Source organism: Pelophylax lessonae, assembly GCF_965119305.1.
Source record: "Pelophylax lessonae genome assembly, chromosome: 6".
NCBI classification, from domain to species: Eukaryota; Metazoa; Chordata; class Amphibia; order Anura; family Ranidae; genus Pelophylax; species Pelophylax lessonae.
The window spans coordinates 329,170,218-329,188,893 of NC_138773.1; the positions used below are offsets into that span (position 1 = coordinate 329,170,218).

Below are 18,676 nucleotides of genomic sequence, written 5' to 3' on the forward strand. Positions count from 1 at the left end.
GTGTCCAGATCTCTTATAGGGTAGCGCTTATTGCACACATTAATGATGGTCCTGGCGTGGGACTGAATGTTACCCAGAAATCAGATTGTTTTCTGTTCAGAAAAGTATTTTTCTATTTTTATTTCTTTATTGAATCATTCTGGGGTGAATACAATTAAATGTAGATTTTGGTCTCCCTGGAAAGTAACCAATGACAAGGTGTCCTGGTATGAGGAGCGGTCGGCCCGCTGACTGGAGGAGAGGTTGGCTGACTGATTGGAGGTGCAGCGGAGGGCTGGCTGATTGGAGGTGCAGCGGAGGGCTGGCTGATTGGAGGAGTGGTGGGCTCTCTGATTGGAGGAGAGGCGGGCTGGCTGATTGGAGGTGCAGCGGAGGGCTGGCTGATTGGAGGAGTGGTGGGCTCTCTGATTGGAGGAGCGGCGGGCTGGCTCATTGGAGGTGCAGCAGAGGGCTCGCTGATTGGAGGTGCAGCGGTGGGCTGGCTGGTTGGAGGAGCTGTGGGCTCTCTGATTGGAGGAGCGGCGGGCTGGCAGATTGGAGGAGGAGCGGTGGGCTCTCTGATTGGAGGAGCGGCGGGCTGGCTGATTGGAGGAGTGGTGGGTTCTCTGATTGGAGGAGCGGTGTGCTCGCTGATTGGAGGAGCGGTGGGCTGGCAGATTGGAGGTGCAGCGGAGGGCAGGCTGATGGGAGGAGCGGTGGGCTCTCTGATTGGAGGAGCGGTGGGCTGGCTGATTGGAGGTGCAGCGGAGGGCAGGCTGATTGGAGGAGTGGTGGGCTCTCTGATTGGAGAAGCGGCGGGCTGGCTCATTGGAAGTGCAGCAGAGGGCTCGCTGATTGGAGGTGCAGCGGTGGGCTGGCTGGTTGGAGGAGCTGTGGGCTCTCTGATTGGAGGAGCGGCGGGCTGGCAGATTGGAGGAGGAGCGGTGGGCTCTCTGATTGGAGGAGCGGCGGGCTGGCTGATTGGAGGTGCAGCGGATGGCAGGCTGATTGGAGGAGCGGTGGGCTCTCTGATTGGAGGAGCGGCGGGCTGGCTCATTGGAGGTGCAGCGGAGGGCTGGCTGGTTGGAGGAGCTGTGGGCTGGCTGATTGGAGGAGAGGCGGGCTGGCTGATTGGAGGAGCGGAGGGCTGGCTGATTGGAGGTGCAGCGGAGGGCTGGCTGATTGGAGGAGCGGTGGGCTGGCTGATTGGAGGTGCAGCGGAGGGCTGGCTGATTGGAGGAGTGGTGGGTTCTCTGATTGGAGGAGCGGTGGGCTCGCTGATTGGAGGAGCGGCGGGCTGGCAGATTGGAGGTGCAGCGGAGGGCTGGCTGATTGGAGGAGTGGTGGGCTCTCTGATTGGAGGAGAGGCGGGCTGGCTGATTGGAGGTGTAGCGGAGGGCTGGCTGATTGGAGGAGTGGTGGGCTCTCTGATTGGAGGAGAGGCGGGCTGGCTGATTGGAGGAGCGGAGGGCTGGCTGATTGGAGGTGCAGCAGAGGGCTCGCTGATTGGAGGTGCAGCGGTGGGCTGGCTGGTTGGAGGAGCTGTGGGCTCTCTGATTGGAGGAGCGGCGGGCTGGCAGATTGGAGGAGGAGCGGTGGGCTCTCTGATTGGAGGAGCGGCGGGCTGGCTCATTGGAGGTGCAGTGGAGGGCTCGCTGATTGGAGGTGCAGCGGAGGGCTGGCTGATTGGAGGAGTGGTGGGCTCTCTGATTGGAGGAGAGGCGGGCTGGCTGATTGGAGGAGCGGCGGGCTGGCTGATTGGAGGAGCGGCGGCGGGCTGGCTGATTGGAGGTGCAGCGGAGGGCTGGCTGATTGGAGGAGCGGCGGGCTGGCTGATTGGAGGAGCAGCGGGCTGGCTGATTGGAGGAGCGGCGGGCTGGCTGATTGGAGGAGCGGCGGGCTGGCTGATTGGAGGAGCGGCGGGCTGGCTGATTGGAGGAGCGGCGGGCTGGCTGATTGGAGGAGCGGCGGGCTGGCTGATTGGAGGAGCGGGTGGGCTGGCTGATTGGAGGAGCGGCGGGCTGGCTGATTGGAGGAGCGGGTGGGCTGGCTGATTGGAGGTGCAGCGGAGAGCTGGCTGATTGGAGGAGTGGTGGGCTCGCTGATTGGAGGAGCGGCGGGCTGGCAGATTGGAGGTGCAGCGGAGGGCAGGCTGATTGGAGGAGCGGTGGGCTCTCTGATTGGAGGAGCGGCGGGCTGGCTGATTGGAGGTGGAGCGGGGGGCTCGCTGATTGGAGGTGCAGCGGTGGGGTCGCTGATTGGAGGTGCAGCGGAGGGCTGGTTGATTGGAGGTGCAGCGGAAGGCTGGCTGGTTGGAGGAGCTGTGGGCTGGCTGATTGGAGGTGCAGCGGTTTTTTGCTCTCTGATTGGAGGAGCAGTGGGCTCTCTGATTGGAGGAGCGGTGGGCTGGCTGATTGGAGGTGCAGCGGTGGGCTGGCTGATTGGAGGTGCAGCGGAGGGCTGGCTGATTGGAGGTGCAGCGGAGGGCTGGCTGATTGGAGGTGCAGCGGAGGGCTCGCTGATTGGAGGTGCAGCGGAGGGCTGGCTGATTGGAGGTGCAGCGGAGGGCTGGCTGATTGGAGGTGCAGCGGAGGGCTGGCTGATTGGAGGAGCGGTGGGCTCTCTGATTGGAGGAGCGGTGGACTGGCTGATTGGAGGTGCAGCGGATGGCTCGCTGATTGGAGGAGCGGTCGGCTCGCTGATTGGAGGAGCGGTGGGCTCATTGTGATCCTGAGTTGTTCCCCGCCGGTCTCTGGATTCCTGAGAACAATATAAAAGTCCTTTGTAAGCTGAGATGTGGGGGTCCCCGGGGAAGAAATGGGGGTGGGGGACTTCTGGGGTTCATCCATTGACAGGACAAATAGGAATAATTTGAATATTACAGGAAAGGTGTGGGGGAGGGGGGGGGGGGTTGGCAGATATGCCGAGGATTCTGGGTGTTACCTGTCATGACTCCGGAGTTCAGGAATGTTCGGTATTCGGAATGTTTTCCCCAGAAAGACGCCTCCTTGTGGAAGTTTTAGGTATCAGAGCTGAACGCTGCAACCAGACCAGATCTTCTGTAACTAATACTTGTACTGCTGTCATAATATAATGAGCCCGGTGCTGTGTGATGTCATCAATGATGTAATATAATGAGCTCAGTGCTGTGTGATGTCATCAATGATGTAATAGGACATAACCTTGGTAAATATTTCTCTGTATACCAGTGGGGGGCGCTGTCACCAGACTATTCTTCTGTAACTTCTCCTTTTTCCCCCCCCCCAGTTTTTTTGTCCTGAACAATGAGGCCGGCCTCCTGGAGTACTTTGTGAATGAGCAGTCTAAGAATCAGAAGGCGAGGGGTACGGTGCAGCTGGCGGGGGCGGTCATCTCCCCCAGTGATGAAGACTCGCACACCTTCACTGTGAACGCAGCCAGCGGAGAGCTCTACAAACTGAGAGGTGAGCTGTCTGAGGGGGGGCCATACAGTAGCGCCACCTAGTGGACTGAATAAACAGACACCGAGCACACACAGCTTTCATAACCTCAGAGAAAGCCGAAACATTTTCTTTTTACTCTGAAGTTTTGGGCCGCATTGCATGCCGTGACATCCCGTCCAATCAGTGAGCTGCTGGAAGTTCTTGCTTTTTTATTTTTTTGTTAAATATCGATTTATTGTTTAAACAAGACGACAAAACAAACCATACACCGAGCAAAAAAATCCAGCACTGCTGATGGTTCCATTCTTGGTATGATGTCATGTAGATTATATCTGGTAAGAAAAAGGAGATGACAGTAATACTTGTACTGCTACTATGTAACAATAATACTTGTACTGCTACTATGTAACAATAATGGCTTCCATAGTGTCTCTCTATTCACCTCCACACCATGACCACAGACAAGTTTAACCACTTGCCGACCGCCGCAAGTACATATACTGCAGCAGTCAGCCCCTCACAGGCAAAGTGACGTATGGGTACGTCACTAGCCTGTGAGGCTCTGGGGAGCGTGCGCGCCGCCGGAGGTGAGCTCCCGCACGGTCACAGACCCCCCCCCCCCCCCCCCCGCGCGTGTGACCGGCGGACCCGATGTCCACTGATCACTCGTGATTGTCGGTGGAGAGGGAGAAAGGCAGGCGGCTGATGTAAACAAAGCCGCCTGTCATTCTTCCCTGTGTAAGAATGGTGATCATACGGTTCTATGTAGGACCGTTGATCTCTGTTCCTACAGCTCAAGCCACAGCCAATCACAGTTAGAATCACGCCCCTAGGGACACACACAGCCCCTCCCTCTCAAAAAAAAAGTTAACCCCTTCACTACCAGTGTCATTTTACAGTAACAGTGCATATATGTATAGCACTGATTACTGTAGTAATGTCACTGGTAACCCCAAAAGTGTCAGATGTCAGTCAAGGGTCCGATCTGTCCGCCGCAATGTCGCAGTCCCGCAAAAAAAATCGCAGATCGCCGCCATTACGCGTTAAAAAAAAAACAACAAAAATGACAAAAATCTTTCCCTTAGTAAGTAAACACAATAACTTTTGCGCAAACCAATCAAAATACGCTTTTTGCGATTTTTTTTTTTTACCAAACATATGTAGCATAAAACAAATTGGCCGAAAATGTTAAAAAATTTTGATTTTTACATTTTTTTTTTTGGGGAATTTCATATAAAAATGTGAAAAATATTGTTATTTTTGCAAAATTGACGCTCTTTTTTTGTTTATGGCGCATGATCAAAAAATCGCACAGGTGATCAAATACCACCAAAAGAAAGCTCTGTTTGTGGGAAAAAAAAGACGTCAAATTAGTTTGGGTACAGCGTCGCACGACCGCGCAATTGTCCGTTTAAAGTCACGCAGTGCCGAATCGCAAAATACCCCCTGGTTGGAATGGGGGTAAAATCTTCTGGGGCTTAAGTGGTTAACCAGTTCTGGACCGGAAGATTTTTCCCCCTTAAAGAGGATTTTCCCCCTCCCCCCCAAAGAAAAATAGAAAAAAAAAGACAAAGGCATAATGAGCTAGTATGAATGGCATAGTAGCTCATTATGAAATACTTACCTTAAAATGAAGCCCCCGCAGTGCTGCCCACTCAGCGATAGGACGGCTGACCCGCTTCCTGGTTCACATCCTCCGGCCATCTGATTGGCCGGAGGCGCGATAACATCACTCCCTTGTATGCACACGGGAGCTGCCGCTCACGGCACAGGGCTCTGAAGGAATGGCACGGGTGGTGCGCCGATGACGTCACTGACTGCATTAAAAGTAAATATCTCCTAAACGGTGCAAGTTTAGGAGGTATTTACTGTACCTATAGGTAAACCTTATTAACCACTAATTACCTGGGTGGGACTTCCCCTTCTGATCCTTGGTCACCTTGAGAGACCACTTAACCACTTCTGGACCGGAAGGATTTACCCCCTTAATGACCAGGCACTATTTTGCGATTCGGCACTGCATTACGGTCGTGCGACGCTGTACCCAAATAAAATTGATGTCCTTTTTTCCCACAAATAGAGCTTTCTTTTGGTGGTATTTGATCACCTCTAAGTTTTTTTTTTTTATTTTTTTTTTTTTGCGCTATAAACAAAATAGAGCGACAATTTTGAAAAAAAAAAACTATTTTTCGCATTCTGCTATATAACATTCCCAAAAAAAAAAATGTAAAAATCAAGTTTTTTTAACATTTTAGGACAATTTGTTTTCTGCTACATATTTTTGGTAAAAAAAATCGCAATAAGCGTATTTTGATTGGTTTGCGCAAAACTATGGGAAAGATTTATGTCATTTTTATTGTTTTTTTTTATTTTATTTTACTACTAATGGCGGCCATCTGCGATTTTTTTATTTTTTTTTTTTTTATTTTTTATTTTTGCGGGACTGCGACATTGCGGCGGACAGATCAGACCCCTAACTGACATTTTTGACACTTTTGGGGGTACCAATGACATTACTACAGTAATCAGTGTGACGCTGTACCCAAATAAAATTGACGTCCTTTTTTTTCCCACAAACAGAGATTTCTTTTGGTGGTATTTGATCACCTGTGCGATTTTTTTTATTTTTTTTGCGCCATAAACAAAAAAACAGCGACAATTCTGGAAAACAAAAATACATATTTTTTTTTACTTTCTGCTATATAACATTCCCAGAAACAAATAAAAAAAATCTATTTATTCATCATTTTAGGCCAATTTGTTTTCTGCTACATATTTTTGGTGAAAAAAAATCTCAATAAGCGTATTTTGATTGGTTTGCGCAAAAGTTATCACTAACTACGGGAAAGATTTATGTCATTTTTATTGTTTTTTTTTTTTTTTTACTAGTAATTGCGGCGATCTGCGATTTTTAGCGGGATTGTGGCGGACAGATCGGACCCCTAACTGACATTTTTGACACTTTTGGGGGGACCAGTGACATTACTACAGTAATCAGTGCTAAAAATATGCAGAGAAGTGGTTAAGTGGTCCCTCAAGGTGACCCAAGGATCGGAAGGGGGAAGTCCCACCCAGTTATCACTGTCTATATTGGGAATGTCTCGCAGCCAACGAGCCCTGAGACCCTCCAATGCTGGAAGAGAAAGTGAAGTGGGAGTGTAATCTAGAGGGGGGTTTCTCAGAACAGTCAGAGCGGAGTATTGTCTCCAGGGGTGGATTGCTCGATCAGTGGGTTTGTTCAGGATAACTGGGCATGGGGAAGCTGATAGTACTGATAAAGGTAGGACTGGGTAGATTGAAAGCGAGTGAGGACAGGGAGACAATTCCTGGCCAGTAACAATCTGCAAAACTAATTAAAGCGGAGTTCCGGGCACAGAAATGATTTTTTGATGAACATACCCCCGGGACAGTCAGGGCTAGTACATTCCACAATGGCTAGCCTCTGATCTGTCCTGGTTCGCACTTACCTTTTAGAAGAAATACTTACTTAGAAAATTTCTTCCACAGCGTTTCAATCTCTGTTGTGGGCAGCTGAAGCCGGCGCGGTCCTCTTCTCTGTCTTCTTTCGCGTCTTCTTCTCCCAGAATGCACTGCACCGGCCCCTCTCGTCACTTCCAGTGCGGCGCCGTATTCCTAAACAGCTTCTGCGGCGTCCCCGGAAATGACGAGCGGGGCCGGTGCCGTTGCATTGATTCCTGGGAGCTATGACGTTCAGCTCCCAGGAATCATCGCGAGGCAGGAAGTGACGGGGTGAGCCGCGGCTCTGAGGGAGGAAGCAGTCAGAGGTGAGTATTTACGATCTTCAATAAAAAGGTGAGTAAAAAAAAAAAAAAAAAACTATCCAATTCCTTTTCAGGTGAGCTCTACCTAGCGGAGGGGCACAAAAAAAAAACGAGGCAGATGGTTTGCAGGATTCTTTCGTATTTATCATTCATTCATTCAGCGCTCTCATTCCTTGTTTGTAAACTCACACAAGTGCAGGATTTAACCACTTGTCCTATGACAGGGGTGTCCAAACTACATTCCTCCAGATGTTGCGGAACTACACGTCCCATGAGGCATTGTGAATCTCTGACATTCACAGACCTGACTAGGCATGATGGGAGTTGTAGTTCCTGAGCAGCTGGAGGGCCATAGTTTGGACACCCCTGTCCTATGATGTGCACTGATGGGCTGCACAATCCCTTTAAACAATTCTATCAGTATAGAATAAATGAGAACTGAGCCACATGGGAATAAATGGGACGACTTTAAAAAAAAAAAAAGAAAAGAATGCATTTTTAACCACTTCAGCCCTGGCCAGGCCATTTTTTGCAATTCGGCAATGCGTTATTTTAACTGACAGTTGCGCGGTTGTGCAACGCTGTACCCAACTAAAATTGATGTCCTTTTTTTTTTTTTTTTCCCCCCACAAATAGCGCTTTCTTTTGGTGGTATTTTATCACCTTTGCGTTTTTTATTTTTTGCGTTCTAAACAAAAAAAAAGACAATTTTGAAAAAAACAAATTAATAATAATTTATTTACTTTATGCTATAAAACATTCCCAGTAAAGAATCAAATTCATCATTTTAGGCCAATTTGTATTCTGATACATATTTTTGGTAAAAAAAAAAAATCCCAATAATTGTATATTGATTGGTTTGCGAAAAAGTTATAGCGTCTACAAACTAGGGGATATATTTATGGAATTTTTATTTATTTACTAGTAATGGCGGCGATTAGCAACTTATAGCAGGACTGCGACATTGCGGCGGTAAATTGGACACCTAACTGACATTTTTTCAGGGACCAGTGACGCTAATACAGAGATCAGTGCTAAACAAATGCACTGTCACCGTCAAAGTGTTAAATGTGAGCCTAGGGGGAGTTTTCTAACTGTGAGGGGATGGGCTTATTGGATCAGCACAGGGACCTGTGTTCCTAAATAGGAGGATAACAGGAGCCCTGTGATGATAACTGACAGAACAACAGTCTGCTGTGTTTACAATGGCAGACCGCCGTTCTGTCTTCCTGGGGAGTGATCGCGGCCACCGGCCCTCCAGATCAGCTTTCCCTTGCGGAAATCGCCACGCGCCCTCCTGACCAGGTTCCCCTTCCTTCTGCTAGCCAGGTACCCCTATGCACTCCCCTGGTCCGCCTCTCAGTCATATTTACAGACCCCTCCCCCCAGCTCTCCATCCTGAAATGATCCCCCACAGCAGCCGGCAGGAAGGAGATGAGGGGAAGCCGACGGTGCTGCAAGGGAGGGACCAGGGGAGAACACTGGGGGGTCCGGCCTGCAGAAGGAAGGGGAACCTGGTCAGGAGTGGCGGCATTTACTGCAACCAATCCCCTGTATTTCCTCCTGTGGCAGCTGAATGGTGGCATGAGGGAGAGGAGGAGAAGCCGGATTTCAGATGCTGCAGGAGGAAAATACAGGGGATTGGTTCCAGTAAATGCCGCCACTCCTGTCCAGGTTCAGGGGGTCAGCAAGGAAGGGATGTAATCTACCTGTCGCCTGAATGCCAACCCCCACACTAACTTAGGGAAGGAGAAAAGGGAAAAGTAATTGTGGGGGTTTGCTATAGGCCACCTAAACAAGGGGAGGAGGTAGAGCTGGAATTTATATCACTGTTGGGTAAAGTGGCAAAGCTGGGATCAGTCATCATATTGGGGGACTTCAATTATCCCGACATTGACTGGGGAGAGGGGACTGCACACTCACAGAAGGCCCATCTATTCATGGAAACCTTACAGGATAATTACATGTCACAGTTGGTGGATTCTCCGACTAGGGGAAACGCAGTCCTGGATCTATTGATCACTAATGACCCAGACATAATCTCGGAGGTAGGAGTCCAGGACAATCTGGGCTCTAGCGATCACAGGATGATCACATTTAGCGTAAATAACAATATAGCAAGGCAAGTGGGGAACATAAGAACCCTAAACTTCAGAAGGGCAGACTTTCCAAAATTGTACTCATTGATGGAAAGGGTAAACTGGGACCAAACCCTGGGATCCCTGACCACAGAGGAAAAATGGGAATGCTTTAGGAACATATTAAGCAAAGGCATCTTGCAGTGCATTCCTATGGGAAATAAATTTAGAAGAGACAAAGCCAAACCTGGCTGGCTAAACCGTAGCGTTAAAAATCTTATTAGGGGAAAAAAATTGGCCTTCAAGAAATATAAATCAGAGGGCACAGTATTGGCTTTCGACCAATACAAGGAGGCAAATAAGAAGTGTAAACACGAAATCAAGATGGCTAAAATAGACTTTGAGAGACAAATAGCGGAGGATAGTAAAAAAAAACCAAAGAAATTCTTTAAATTTATCAACAGCAAAAAAACTAGGGCAGAGCATATTTCACACATAATTAACGATGATGGGGGGATGGTTACAGAGGACACTGAAAAAGCAACCGTGCTGAATGCTTTTTTCTCATCAGTCTTTACACAGGAAAAGGAGGGGTACACTGACCATGACTGTATGGGGTACACTGACCATGACTGTATGGGGTACACTGACCATGACTGTATGGGGTACACTGACCATGACTGTTTGGTTAGTAGTAATACACAGGACTTGCCACTATGGCTAACAGAGGGTGAAATCAGGGAAAGGCTGGATAAACTTAACACAAACAAATCACCAGGCCCGGATGGCGTACATCCGAGAGTACTCAAGGAACTCAGTAAGGTTATATCCAGACCACTGTTCCTGATCTTTGCGGACAGAATTAGGACAGGAGATGTACCAGGAGATTGGAGGAAGGCTAACGTGATTCCGATATTCAAAAAGGGTCAGAGGCATATCCCGGGAAATTATAGGCCTGTCAGTCTGACATCGATAGTATGTAAACTTCTGGAGGGGATGATAAGGGACTATATCATAGAGTTTGCTAAAGACAACAACATCATCAGCAGTAATCAGCACGGGTTTACAAATGGGCGTTCTTGTCAAACCAATCTCTTAACATTCTACGAGGAGGTGAGCTGTGAGCTAGATAGGGGGAGACCAGTGGATGTGGGGTACCTGGATAGGGGCAGACCAGTGGATGTGGTGTACCTGGATTTCGCTAAGGCGTTTGATACAGTTCCCCACAAGCGCTTAATTTATAAAATAAGGTCTGCAGGTATGGACAGCAGGGTTTGCTCTTGGATACGGAACTGGCTAAAAGGGCGTGTCCAAAGGGTGGTAATAAACAGCGCATACTCAGACTGGTCTGAGGTGGTAAGTGGGGTCCCCCAAGGCTCAGTCCTGGGACCAACCTTGTTCAATTTATTCATAAACAGCACTGAGGTCGGGATCAGTAGTTCGATATGAGTTTTTGCAGATGACACAAAATTGGGCAGGGCAATAACTGCACAGCATGAAGCAGATATCCTACAGAATGACCTGGACAAAATAACGGAGTGGGCAACGATATGTCAAATGAGGTTTAATGTGGAGAAGTGGAAGGTTTTGCACTTGGGGACTAAAAACATAAAAGCACAATACATGTTAGGAGGGGAGCCCTTGGGGGAATCAAAAATGGAGAAAGATCTGGGAGTCTTGGTTGATGATAGATTAGGCAACAGCATGCAATGCCAAGCGGCAGCTGCCAAAGCCAGCAGAATATTAGCATGCATAAAGAAAGGGATGTATTCCAGAGATAAGACTATAATCCTTCCACTTTATAAAACTCTGGTCCGACCGCATCTGGAATATTCCGTCCAGTTCTGGTCGCCGGTCCTCAGGAGGGATGTGTTGGAGCTGGAGAGAGTCCAGAGAAGGGCAACTAAACTAATTAGGGGATTGGAGGACCTTAACTATGAAGAGCGTCTGCAATCGCTTGATTTATTCTCCCTGGAGAAGAGACGTCTGAGGGGGGACATGATAGCAATTTTTAAATATCTCAATGGTGATCTCAGCATAGAAAAAAAGCTGTTGAGTCGAAGGGATTGCATGAGGACTCGGGGGCATACAATGCGATTAGAGGAGAGGCGTTTTAACCTCAGGCAACGTGGGGGGTTCTTTACTGTTAGGGCTACAAGATTGTGGAATTCTCTACCACAAGAGGTGGTTTCTGCGGGAAGTATGGTGGCTTTCAAAAGACTATTAGACGTACATCTCAAGGATCAGAACATTCAGGGGTATGTGAGATGATTACGGCCACACACACCTACACAGGTTGAACTGGATGGACTATTGTCTTTATTCAACCTCACCTACTATGTTATGCTCCTATGAGGTCGCCCTTTAAGTGAAGCTTTACCCCTGGTGTTAGGCTGTTACTCCTGTGTCTGTCTGTGTTCTCTGCATCAGTCATGACTGACCTCCGCTCTCTGCTTTCCTCAGCCAGCGATGCCAAGGAGCGCCAGCACTGGGTGAGCCGGCTGCAGATCTGTACCCAGCACCACACAGAGGCCATTGGAAAGGTAAGTGGGGGGGAGGGGGATATTCACACATTCAGAGGCATCCCCTACCCGTGTGTGTGGTCTGCCAGGAGGTCCTTCATATCCACCTCCTGCCAGATTTGTGAGAAGTCATTGCTGATTGGTTACTGTCCTCCATTGTCTTCATCCATGTTGGTCCCCATTCTCCTCTTCCTTCTGATTGGCAGAATAACCCTCCTCTGAAGTCCCGCAGCTTCTCTTTGGCCTCTCAGGGCAGCGGGACCTCTCCGGGCTCCCAGCGGCGGGCCAGTCAGAACACCGCGTCTTTCTTCAACATCGGCCATCACCGAGCGTTGCCCGCCAACCGCAAAGCGCAGATTTTACAGCCGGACCACCTAGGGGAAGTCAGAGAGGTGAGCGACGACTTTTGTTACCCCCCCCCCCCCCCCCCCCCATTTCCGATAACTGAGATGAACTTTCACACAGAAGTTCGGAGAGTTCTCTGTAGGGAATGTCAGTTGAATGGCGTGGAGCCGTTCGCTCCGCTCTGCGTTGGTGAGCGCGGTGCTGGCCAGGCAGACTTTTACCACGCTGTGTTATTTGTCCGGAAAGTGGCCCCCGCCTCGGCCACCCGATCTCACCCCAGAGATCCCTTACACAGTGTATGTGGAAAATGTGTAATGTAGACGCGATGGGACTGATTGTCCGCGGAGGCGCAGAGTGATCCGGTAATCGGACACCCCCCCCATACTGACCTAGAAATATATGTGAGTGCGGGGTAACCGAGGGGTGAGGGGGGCAGATGTATATCATACAGGGACCGCATCCTCCCCTGACAGATAGACCGGAGGGTCTGGAGAGGACACAGACAGCAAATGCACCTAACCCCCCCCCCCCCCCCCCCCCCACCGGGAGGTATGACCACTCCTTCATCTATCCACAACGAAACCAAATCTACTTTAAAGGGACGTTTGGTGATGGCTGTGCAACTCCTTCAGGATATTTGTGAATGTGCGATCCATGCGACCCGCTGTGATTTACTGGATATGTCTGAGGGAGGGAGGGGCCCCCGGGGACCTCCACAATGCAAATAACGCATTTATCAATTCTAGTTTGTGGCCCCCTATAGTCAATGTATGTGCCTGGACTGACACCATGCTTTCTCTTCTATCCCTTCTTCTCCCTCCATCCCCCCCCCCCCCAATCTCTCTCACCCCATTTACTTTTTTCAACCACCCTCCCCTTCTCCCCTCTCTTTCTCTCTATATTTTTCTCTCACTCTCTCTCGCTTGCTCGCTCTCCCCTCCCTACCGTCCATCCCTCTCGCTCTCCCCTCCCTCCGTCCATCCCTCTCGCTCTCCCCTCCCTCCGTCCATCCCTCTCGCTCTCCCCTCCCTCCGTCCATCCCTCTCGCTCTCCCCTCCCTACCGTCCATCCCTCTCGCTCTCCCCTCCCTACCGTCCATCCCTCTCGCTCTCCCCTCCCTACCGTCCATCCCTCTCGCTCTCCCCTCCCTACCGTCCATCCCTCTCGCTCTCCCCTCCCTACCGTCCATCCCTCTCGCTCTCCCCTCCCTACCGTCCATCCCTCTCGCTCTCCCCTCCCTCCGTCCATCCCTCTCGCTCTCCCCTCCCTCCGTCCATCCCTCTCGCTCTCCCCTCCCTCCGTCCATCCCTCTCGCTCTCCCCTCCCTCCGTCCATCCCTCTCGCTCTCCCCTCCCTCCCATCCATCCCTCTCGCTCTCCCCTCCCTCCCATCCATCCCTCTCGCTCTCCCCTCCCTCCCATCCATCCCTCTCGCTCTCCCCTCCCTCCCGTCCATCCCTCTCGCTCTCCCCTCCCTACCGTCCATCCCTCTCGCTCTCCCCTCCCTACCGTCCATCCCTCTCGCTCTCCCCTCCCTACCGTCCATCCCTCTCGCTCTCCCCTCCCTACCGTCCATCCCTCTCGCTCTCCCCTCCCTCCGTCCATCCCTCTCGCTCTCCCCTCCCTCCGTCCATCCCTCTCGCTCTCCCCTCCCTCCGTCCATCCCTCTCGCTCTCCCCTCCCTCCGTCCATCCCTCTCGCTCTCCCCTCCCTCCGTCCATCCCTCTCGCTCTCCCCTCCCTCCCGTCCATCCCTCTCGCTCTCCCCTCCCTCCCATCCATCCCTCTCGCTCTCCCCTCCCTCCCATCCATCCCTCTCGCTCTCCCCTCCCTCCCATCCATCCCTCTCGCTCTCCCCTCCCTCCCATCCATCCCTCTCGCTCTCCCCTCCCTCCCATCCATCCCTCTCGCTCTCCCCTCCCTCCCATCCATCCCTCTCGCTCTACCCTCCCATCCATCCCTCTCGCTCTACCCTCCCATCCATCCCTCTCGCTCTACCCTCCCATCCATCGCTCTACCCTCCCATCCATCCCTCTCCCCTCCCTCCGTCCATTTCTCTCGCTCTCCCCTCCCTCCATCCGTCTCTCTCTCTCTCTCTCTCCCCCCTCCCTCCATCCGTCTCTCTCCCCCCTCCCTCCATCCGTCTCTCTCCCCCCTCCCTCCATCTCTCTCCCCCCTCCCTATCTCTCTCCCCCCTCCCTCCATCCGTCTCTCTCCCCCCTCCCTCCATCCGTCTCTCTCTCTTCCCCCTCCCTCCATCCGTCTCTCTCCCCCCTCCCTCCATCCGCCTCTCTCTCCCCCCTCCCTCCATCCGCCTCTCTCTCCCCCCTCCCTCCATCCGCCTCTCTCTCCCCCCCTCCCTCCATCCGCCTCTCTCTTCCCCCTCCCTCCATCCGCCTCTCTCTCCCCCCTCCCTCCCATCCGTCTCTCTCTCCCCCCTCCCTCCCATCCGTCTCTCTCTCCCCCCTCCCTCCCATCCGTCTCTCTCTCCCCCCTCCCTCCCATCCGTCTCTCTCTCCCCCCTCCCTCCCATCCGTCTCTCTCTCCCCCCTCTCTCCCATCCGTCTCTCTCTCCCCCCTCTCTCCCATCCGTCTCTCTCTCCCCCCTCCCTCCAATCCGTCTCTCTCTCCCCCCTCCCTCCATCCGTCTCTCTCTCTCTCTCCCCCCTCCCTCCATCCGTCTCTCTCTCTCTCCCCCCTCCCTCCATCCGTCTCTCTCTCTCCCCCCCCTCCCTCCATCCGTCTCTCTCTCTCCCCTCCATCCGTCTCTCTCTCTCTCTCCCCTCCATCCGTCTCTCTCTCTCTCCCCTCCATCCGTCTCTCTCTCTCTCTCTCCCCTCCCTCCATACGTCTCTCTCTCTCTCCCCCCTCCATCCGTCTCTCTCTCTCTCCCCTCCCTCCATACGTCTCTCTCTCTCTCCCCTCCCTCCATCCGTCTCTCTCTCTCTCCCCTCCCTCTCCCCTCCCTCCATCCGTCTCTCTCTCCCCTCCTTCCATCCGTCTCTCTCTATCTCCCCCCTCCCTCCATCCGTCTCTCTCTCTCTCTCCCCACTCCCTCCATCCGTCTCTCTCTCTCTCTCCCCACTCCCTCCATCCGTCTCTCTCTCTCCCCACTCCCTCCATCCGTCTCTCTCTCTCCCCACTCCCTCCATCCGTCTCTCTCTCTCTCCCCTCCCTCCATCCGTCTCTCTCTCTCTCCCCTCCCTCCATCCGTCTCTCTCTCTCTCTCTCTCTCTCCCCTCCCTCCATCCGTCTCTCTCTCTCTCTCTCTCTCTCCTCCCTCCATCCGTCTCTCTCTCTCTCTCTCTCCCCTCCCTCCATCCGTCTCTCTCTCTCTCTCCCTTCCCTCCATACGTCTCTCTCTCCCCTCCTTCCATCCATCTCTCTCTCCCCTCCCTCCATCCGTCTCTCTCTCTCCACTCTCTCCATCCATCTCTCTCTTCCCTTCCATCTTTCTCTCTTCCCCCCCCTTCTTTCTTCCTCTTCTCTCCTCTTCCCCCAATCCAGATGATGAGTCGGGCTGAGAGTCAGCAGAGGGACCTCATGCGTACCATTGAAGGTCTGCCATCTAGTGGCCAGTTGAGCGCTCTGGACCAGGACCTCCTTATGCTGAAAGCCACTTCCATGGCCACACTGAATTGCCTGAATGATTGCTTCCAAATGCTGCACCAGCAACACACGGCCTTGCATAAGAGTATGCTGCCAGTGGGTGAGTATGGGTTTCTATATCTGGGATGTGAGGTTCAGCCTGAAAATAGTTCTGTACTGGAAGAACAAAAACCTTGTGTTGGGTAGAGAATTCTCCTAATGTCATGCTGTTCTGACTGGGAAAACTTCGGGGCTTTCTGGCAGTGTCAATTGGAAGGCAGCATGGAGCCCATAAGAAGGGCATTGGTCCATGGAGGCTGCTGGAGACCTGACTGCAGATTGTGGAAAGTCTTCCCAGAGAGTCACAAAGGGGGAAGCTCCATCTTAACTATTGGGGATGCAACTCCATGTTAATTGCCATAGAGAGAGGGGCAACCCCTGTTAATGTCAATTGGGGGGCAACTTATGTGAATGGCCATGGGGGGGGGGGGCAATTCCATGTGAATAACCATTGGGGAGGCAACTATATGTTGATGGCCAATGGAGGGGGGGGGTGTAGCAACTCTATCTTAATGGCCATTGGGGGACAACTCCATATTGCTGCCCATCTGCATGTTATTGTCCATAGGTCGGCAGCTCCACATTAGTAGACATTGGTGGGGGGCAGCTCCACATTAGTAGACATTGGTGGGGGGCAACTCCACATTAGTAGACATTGGTGGGGGGCAACTCCACATTAGTAGACATTGGTGGGGGGCAACTCCACATTAGTAGACATTGGTGGGGGGCAACTCCACATTAGTAGACATTGGTGGGGGGAGCTCCACATTAGTAGACATTGGGCAACTCCACATTAGTAGACATTGGTGGGGGGCAGCTCCACATTAGTAGACAATGGTGGGGGGCAACTCCACATTAGTGGACATTGGTGGGGGGCAGCTCCATGTTAGTAGACATTGGTGGGGGGCAGCTCCACATTAGTAGACATTGGTGGGGACAGCTCCTTATTAGTAGATATTGGGGGGGGGGGGCAGCTCCACATTAGTGGAGATTGATGGGGGGCAGCTCCACATTAGTGGAGATTGATGGGGGGCAGCTCCACATTAGTAGACATTGGTGGGGGGCAGCTCCACATTAGTAGACATTGGTGGGGGGCAGCTCCACATTAGTAGACATTGGTGGGGGCAGCTCCACATTAGTGGAGATTGATGGGGGGCAGCTCCACATTAGTGGAGATTGATGGGGGGCAGCTCCACATTAGTAGACATTGGTGGGGGGCAGCTCCACATTAGTAGACATTGGTGGGGGGCAGCTCCACATTAGCAGACATTGGTGGGGGGCAGCTCCACATTAGTAGACATTGGTGGGGGCAGCTCCACATTAGTGGAGATTGATGGGGGGCAGCTCCACATTAGTAGACATTGGTGGGGGGCAACTCCACATTAGTAGACAATGGTGGGGGGCAACTCCACATTAGTAGACATTGGTGGGGGGCAGCTCCACATTAGTAGACATTGGTGGGGGGCGACTCCACATTAGTAGACATTGGTGGGGGGCAGCTCCACATTAGTAGACATTGGTGGGGGCAGCTCCACATTAGTAGACATTGGTGGGGGGCAACTCCACATTAGTAGACATTGGTGGGGGCAGCTCCACATTAGTGGAGATTGATGGGGGGCAGCTCCACATTAGTAGACATTGGTGGGGGGCAGCTCCACATTAGTAGACATTGGTGGGGGCAGCTCCACATTAGTGGAGATTGATGGGGGGCAGCTCCACATTAGTAGACATTGGTGGGGGGCAGCTCCACATTAGTAGACATTGGTGGGGGCAGCTCCACATTAGTGGAGATTGATGGGGGGCAGCTCCACATTAGTAGACATTGGTGGGGGGCAGCTCCACATTAGTGGAGATTGATGGGGGGCAGCTCCACATTAGTAGACATTGGTGGGGGGCAGCTCCACATTAGTAGACATTGGTGGGGGGCAACTCCACATTAGTAGACATTGGTGGGGGCAGCTCCACATTAGTAGACATTGGTGGGGGCAGCTCCACATTAGTAGACATTGGTGGGGGCAGCTCCACATTAGTGGAGATTGATGGGGGGCAGCTCCACATTAGTAGACATTGGTGGGGGGCAGCTCCACATTAGTAGACATTGGTGGGGGGCAACTCCACATTAGTAGACATTGGTGGGGGCAGCTCCACATTAGTAGACATTGGTGGGGGCAGCTCCACATTAGTAGACATTGGTGGGGGGCAGCTCCACATTAGTGGAGATTGATGGGGGGCAGCTCCACATTAGTAAACATTGGTGGGGGCAGCTCCACATTAGTGGAGATTGATGGGGGGCAGCTCCACATTAGTAGACATTGGTGGGGGGCAGCTCCACATTAGTAGACATTGGTGGGGGGCAGCTCCACATTAGTAGACATTGGTGGGGGGCAGCTCCATGTTAGTAGAGATTGATGGGGGGCAGCTCCACATTAGTAGACATTGGTGGGGGGCAGCTCCACATTAGTAGACATTGGTGGGGGGCAGCTCCACATTAGTAGACAATGGTGGGGGGCAGCTCCACATTAGTAGACATTGGTGGGGGGCAACTCCACATTAGTGGACATTGGTGGGGGGCAGCTCCACATTAGTAGACATTGGTGGGGGGCAGCTCCATGTTAGTAGACATTGGTGGGGGGCAGCTCCACATTAGTAGACATTGGTGGGGGGCAGCTCCACATTAGTAGACATTGGTGGGGGGCAGCTCCACATTAGTGGACATTGGTGGGGGGCAGCTCCACATTAGTAGACATTGGTGGGGGGCAACTCCACATTAGTAGACATTGGTGGGGGGCAACTCCACATTAGTAGACATTGGTGGGGGGCAACTCCACATTAGTAGACATTGGGCAACTCCACATTAGTAGACATTGGTGGGGGGTAACTCCACATTAGTAGACAATGGTGG

At 52.1% G+C, this 18,676-nt stretch overlaps 1 protein-coding gene and 1 long non-coding RNA gene across 2 annotated transcripts in view; one reads left to right on the forward strand and one right to left on the reverse strand.

Moving 5' to 3' along the window:
- The window catches only part of LOC309558134, a 437,057-nt gene that overhangs the window by 117,294 nt on the left and 301,087 nt on the right, over positions 1 to 18,676 (reverse strand). The gene's annotated exons all lie outside the window — the stretch shown is intronic.
- OSBPL11 (oxysterol binding protein like 11) overlaps positions 1 to 18,676 on the forward strand; it is a 51,602-nt gene that overhangs the window by 12,604 nt on the left and 20,322 nt on the right. The window contains exons 4-7 of the mRNA XM_082260516.1: positions 3,247 to 3,422; positions 11,725 to 11,804; positions 11,990 to 12,175; positions 15,634 to 15,835. Coding sequence (XP_082116642.1) covers positions 3,247 to 3,422; positions 11,725 to 11,804; positions 11,990 to 12,175; positions 15,634 to 15,835 — 644 coding nt within the window. The remainder of the gene's footprint in view (positions 1 to 3,246; positions 3,423 to 11,724; positions 11,805 to 11,989; positions 12,176 to 15,633; positions 15,836 to 18,676) is intronic.